General features: G+C 45.6%; 1 protein-coding gene across 1 annotated transcript in view; it reads left to right on the top strand.

Moving 5' to 3' along the window:
• Window positions 1-6020, top strand: part of LOC124659310 (uncharacterized protein At4g15970-like) — an 8596-nt gene extending 2576 nt beyond the window's left edge. The window contains exons 2-3 of the mRNA XM_047197228.1: window positions 5026-5383; window positions 5502-6020. Coding sequence (XP_047053184.1) covers window positions 5026-5383; window positions 5502-6020 — 877 coding nt within the window. The remainder of the gene's footprint in view (window positions 1-5025; window positions 5384-5501) is intronic.
• Window positions 6021-6625: the final 605 nt, after the last annotated feature.

Genomic DNA, 6625 nt, shown 5'->3' on the forward strand with positions numbered 1-6625 from the left:
AGAAATCGTCGCCTCGATTGATAATTTCGACCACGGTCCTCCTCTGGCGACCTGTGTCGTTTATTGTGGACAGCGTCTTCTCCGTCTGCCCATCTATTTGCTATCTCCATCAACGCAGATACTGTTTTTGGATTGGTTCTTCCCAAGTCCTCGACAAAATCTCCACGCCTAATTCCTGCGACAAACGCATCTATTGCTCTCTCGTCAGATATATTTTCTGCCGAGTTTTTTATGATGTTCCACCTTTGGATATATTTTCTCATTGACTCATCCGGCTTTTGTCGACACGCCCTCAGCTCTTCTAACGACGCAGGTTTTTGCACGTGGACCCGAAGTTCTTGACGAATACGTCCTCGAAACTTTCCCAGTTGTCGATGGATCTCGGCGGAAGTTTTTTGATCCAAGATCGTGCGGCTCCACTTAAGTGCACCTCGAATACTTTGCATGGCTGTTGCCCTAGTTCCTCCGAGTTAGCTTCACCGTCTCGAGGTAATCAATTAGCCAATCTTCTGGATCTTGCAAACCGTCGAATTTTTTGAAGTGATCGGGTAACTTGAATCCTGAGGGGACTCGAGTTTTTCGGACTCTTCTCGTGAAGCACGGTAGACCGCACATATCTTCGTCATTAAGCTCCGGGGACTGCCGATGATCCCTTCTGCTTTGCCTCGCTCTATCGACCCTTGCTTGTGCTCCTCGTATCTCTTGCTCCACTTGGTCCTTCGGGAGCTGCCGCCGTTGCTTGCCGCAGGTCGTGGACTATTTTGCCTTGCCGCTCCTTCGGGAGGCGTTGCTACGAACGCTGTCCCCATAGCTCCAACCCCTGCTAACGCCATGTTGTATAATGTTTCCCTTGGATCTCCTGGGGGTGGCCTGGATGCAAGGATGTAAGCTTGTGTCGCCATATACCCAGCTTCTGGTGTCTTAGGGATAATATTTCCTCTTGTATCTATCGACATAAAGGACATGTCGAGGTTTTGAACCAAATACTCTCTTTCTGCTTCGGGTATGTGTTGTAACCTTGATCTTCCTCTGTTCCGAGCCTCCCGTGGCTATCACCCGAAACTCTAGATTGTCCACTTAAGTCCGCCCTTCTCCTGCTCGGATGCGAAGCTGCCTCCTTTCTCTCGTTCAACTCAGTCGTCTGTTTTTCTATTTCTCGGGCGGTTCGTGCGAGCCTATATTGATAAGCTTGCGGTTCTTGAGCTGTAGCTGTTGTCGTCATTGGCTCCGAACCATCTAGGGCTTTTGCCGCTCTATCCCAAGCTGCCCGTGGAAGTTGAACTCTGACGCGTGGTGTGGGCCCGACATATTTAGTGCCCATACCTCTCCTTAGATCTGAGGGATCGACAAAAGGATTACCCAACTCGTCGAAAGCCTCCGATGTTTCCTCTTGGTTTTCGATAGCATAAATCTGATGATATTTGGTACTCAGATCTATGTTGGGTTTGGTGACATCATTGTTGAGATTGATGAAGACCTTGCCCTTGTGATGGATTTGTCGATGAAGTCGTAGCTGTCGACATCGCTTGAGCCATCGCTTATATATGAGTCCGCGAGATGACTCAAACGATGTGTCGCGAAGATCTTGGCGAGTTTCTCTCTTGTTCGATGCTGACGTAACGTGTTGCCGAAGTTTCTTCTTCGACTCGAGTTGACGATGCATAGCTTGAAAAATCAGAATCGACCGCCGACGATCCCGACGAAATCGGAATTTCGACACGATACGATCCTTCCTTCTCGACGCGAAAGTGGAATCTTCCGAACGTCATCTCCAAGGGCTCCGCCAGATACGCATATGCATCCAAACGGGAGGGTGGGTGAGGAACAAAATCAACAAGACCGATGAGCGATCTGTTTACCTCGATCCATAGTGTTGCTTCCGGTTGACGATGTCGAAGATCTTGAACGTGCCATCGAGATCAGATCCTTACGCCTCTAATTCCCACGGACGGCGCCAATTGACAAGGGATTAACTTATCAATGCCTATGGATTGTAGGCTAGGGTTTAGTTAGAAGTAGAGGGCAAGTAGATCTCGAAGGTTTCAGCCGAAAAGTACTCGACGAATATGAAAACTAGGGTTTGCAGACAATGATTCGATGATCTCCTCGTCCCTCGACTCCCCCTTTATATAGGAGGTGGAGCCGAGGGATTCGTGCTATACAAGATTACAGAGTTCGGGACGGTTTCTAACTCATCCCGCCAGATTACAAATAATACTTCCTATTACAACTCTATCTTTTCCTTAAATACATCTTGGGCTCCCGAATCTTCTTATTCTTCGGGTAGTGGGCCTTCAATAAACCCCGGGTACTATATTCGGCAGGCCCATTTGGGATGCCTATGTCACTATGACTTTTTCAGTTTTTTTGTAAGTATCTTGGACATGCAGATCATCCTCTGTAAAGATTAGTATTTGTAATACTGTGTTTGGAGTGCAACCTCTCACTAATAATACCCAAGAATAGACAGACTTGGAATATTTACTCGAGTGAGTACTGAGGAGCACAACTCGGGTCATGCATGAGAATTAGGAGGGCATCGGTCATCTGCAACTTTAGATCGTTCCCAAGGTGGTAAAGCTTATTCCTTTCCCAAAGCTTCATTATTATGCATATTTATTTAACTTACCTTTCATCGGATTAATGCGATTAACACAATCAAATACGAAAAGGTTAGCAATTGCAGAAGGTTCATCTAGATAATTCATTCTCCTTACTATTTATCCAGACAAACATACAGTAATGTTTTATTTTACCTTTGTATAAATCCCCATGCAAAGTTTAGATGACCAATGTGCGCTTATTTTTATTTGGTGCTATGTAAACCTGTATGCAAGTAAGCTTTACATCAGTGTTTTCAAAATATACCAGCGATTGAAAGAAGAGGGTGGATGCAGCTGGTGTTCGTGGTGGCGTGGCCCGGAAGGTGGCACCATGTTTCTCGCCTGCAGCTTCCTACTCTGATTATATCCCATATCTTTCGGTGTGTACGGTCGATTACCACTGCACACCTCTGCTTGCTTTGTCTGTTCAATTATTTCAGCTTTGTCGCGGTTGCGACTTTCCGCTCTCTGTGTTGTGTTTGGATGACAAACGGTTTAAACTGATGATGGTGTTGGCACAAATCGTCTTGGTGTCCAGAGAGAGAAAGTTTGGATGGAAGGGAGCCAAGAGGTAAGATGGTGCACAAGCTTGTTGAAACTTCCTACTATGTAATGGATTGCCTTTAGATGACGTGGATGTTTGATCTTGACCATTTTATAATGTTGTCATTTTTGTTTGTTGCAGCCCAAGACACTGGACGCCAACTTCACTCAAGGCAAAAGGAATTATTTCGTATCTCAGACATGCTTCTATGGTATCGAGTTATCTAATCTTTATAGCATAGTTTGTTGGAGGAAAAAGAAAGTATATTTTCATGGAGATTGTATTTTATTGTTTTGACAGTACTTTTTCGTTGGCTTACAGTGGCTTATTCTCTGAATTGGTTTTGCAGGTAGGAAGAAGGTGTTACTGGACAGCTAATAGCAGACAAAACAATTTACTGTAAATTTCTTCGAAGATCTTGAATCTTACTCAACAGTTTTGATCTCCCTATGACAGTCAAAGGGGTAAATCTATTTGGCAGTCCACATCTTTTGCAAAGCTTCCATATGAGGTTTGGACACAAGCTCAGGCTCATTTGCGTAATTTTTTTTGTAGTTCACCACAAGATATCAATGCCTGCTTATATATCCTCTATAATGTGATAGAAAACCACGATGGTTTTGTGGCCAAAAGTAGTGATAGAATATCATCTTTTGACTTTAGTACTGAATGAGTAGAGCTCCATTCTACCAGAGGAAAGTGTATTCTTTGGTGACATGCAACATGTTGGTTGTTAGTTTGCTTCACCGGTTAATTATTTCTTAGAAAAACATCAATTTCTACTTTTGAAAAGGGCAGCGACATATTTGAGTTTGATGCTTGCAGTTATAGACTTGTAGTTATTAATTTTATTTTGGTCTTTATAGTTTCTCTGACCATCCAAAGTATGAGTGTTTATTTATCTAAATAAGTGTAGACCGAGAGTAGTAGAGAGGAGTAGAGGACACTACTGTCCTGAGCATCTATACTAAATTACACACCAAAACCTGTTGTAATGTCCAAACATTCAGCGGGCATAGCATCGGGCATGTTCTTGCTCCATCATTTAGCTGATCAAAAGCGATCGCTGATTCTTTTGTGCGGGGAATTTTCATAGTATAATTTTTCATCCATGCCTTTCACAGAGTGCCTTTATGGAGTACCGTGTGTCACCCTTAGGCTAAAGAATTGCCCTATTCTGGCACTGTTTTTTTTCTTTGTTTTCTGAGCTGTGTTATTAGCCCCTTCTCCTTCCAAATATCCACACTTCAACTGTTCTAATATTCTGGTGAATATGTATTTGCAACTCTGATTGCTAAGTTATGCTTATCAACAAAGAGGACGTGAAGGCGAACACTCGAGAGGAGGGGGGCTCCCCTCGTGAGGGCATGCTTGACACAACGCGGACCTGCTACTCGAAGTGTGTAGTTGTAACATCCATAGCCGTTTTGGCTGCTGCCCTCCAATACCTGATGTTCTATATGCCAGGGCCTCATGACAATGTAATCATGCAGTATCTTGTGTTTCGTTCTTTTTCTTTTTTGGTATGTCTTCTTTTCAGTTTTGCTTGTTAGTAAGCAATTTTGGGTGTTTTATGTATATTTCTTGCAAAAGCTGTCAATGTTTCCACCTGTATTTGTTGCCAAATACTGATATTCACTGGTTTGGGATTTCTGAACACCTCATCGTAGAGAAAATGGAACGGCAAATGAGTGGAAATGATTACAAGTTTCGTATTACTGTAAACGGTTGTGGTCTGTCGCCTTTAATTTATATTGAGACACTTCTGCAATAGAAGCCACCTTATAATAAGGATTTGGACGCAGAGGACTAGCAAGGAGGCGCCCCATGGGGCGCCCCAACCACTAGTTCCATTTCAATGCGCATGCAGGAGGAGAGCTTCCCGGGGCTCGCGGAGCTGCTGCCCAAGGTGGCGACCGACGACGGGACGGTGATCATCACGTCGGTGAACGACGCGTTTGCGACGCCGGGCTCCCTGCTCGACCTCTTCCGCGGGAGCTTCCGTGACGGCGAGGGGATCGCGCACCTCCTCAACCACACCCTCATCGTCGCCCTCGACCCCGGCGCCATGGCGCGGTGCAGCGCCGTGCATCCGCACTGTTACCACCTCGAGGTCGCCGCCGCTAACGTCAGCTCCGCCAGCCGCATAATGACCAAGAGCTACCTCGAGATCGTCTGGGTCAAGCTCTCCCTCCAGCAGCGTGTCCTCGAGCTCGGCTACAACTATCTCTTCACCGTAAGCTACCTGCATGACTTCAAGTTATTTTAAGACGCTTAAAAAGTTGGATTTCATATTGGCAGAACGTGCCCCGGTAGTACCTCCGCACGATTTATTAAGTTGACAATGTTTGCAGGATGTGGATATCTTGTGGTTCCGCAACCCATTCCGACACATCAACCTCTACGCCGACATGACCGTCTCCACTGACAGATTCAAGGGAGACACGGAATCCTTGACGAACTGGCCCAACACCGGCTTTTACTACGTCAGGTCGACGAACCGGACAGTTGAGATGTTGAGGCAATGGCGGGCTGCGAGGTCGCGGTTCCCTCCGGACCACGACCAGTTTATCTTCGACAAGATCAAAACTGAGCTCGCCCACGGCAAACTGCAGATCAAGTTCGTGTTCCTCGATCCTGTACGCTTCGACGGCTTCTGCCAGCGCCGCAGCAAGATTGACACGGTGTGTACCATGCACGCCAACTGCTGCATCGGGCTCCAGAACAAGGTGCACGACCTGAAGAACATGGTCAATGATTGGAAGAACTACATGAACCTCACGCTGCTGGAGAGGAGGACAAGTAAGAATGGGTGGAAAATCCCCGCCCAGTGCGCCACATCGATGAGAAAAGGTTCTGGGCATGGCAAATAATTGTCGTTTGAATCATTTTACATACTTTTTTTTGAAATGGGAGCATGACTCGGCCTCTGCATCAATCGATCCACATCACCTTTTATTGCATTGTTAAAAAGTTCGAAAGTTTACATCTCAAAGATCACTTAGAGTGTTCATAAAAATCAACAATCTAAAGAACAAAAGTATGATGCCCTTAAGCATGTTGAATTCTCTTAGAAAGCCGTCACCCACTCTAGTTATAGATAGCCCGAGCAACCATCTTCAGATGGCTGCATCTTTTTTTTCCAAACGACCTCACTGGGTCGGATTTCATTACCCAAGGATAACGAAACAGAGTACCACGCCCACGCGTGTTTTGGCCAAAGTAACAACTAACAAACTATTACACTCGCCGCCTAATGCTAGCGACAACAAACATAGGAGTTTTACTTGCCCAGGGGCACAGAACCGACACTGACAAAAGCTAAAACATGGGGAACAAACTAACACCTGACAACCACGAAACAACCAACATAACAAGATGTAATCTTCCAGGAAGGGGGGGGGGGGAGGACATCAATCTTGCTCCATATCATCATCATTGCCAGTGTCCACGCTTGCATCTCTGATCCGCAGAGGAC

Source organism: Lolium rigidum, chromosome 1 (assembly GCF_022539505.1).
Source record: "Lolium rigidum isolate FL_2022 chromosome 1, APGP_CSIRO_Lrig_0.1, whole genome shotgun sequence".
Taxonomy (NCBI): domain Eukaryota; kingdom Viridiplantae; phylum Streptophyta; class Magnoliopsida; order Poales; family Poaceae; genus Lolium; species Lolium rigidum.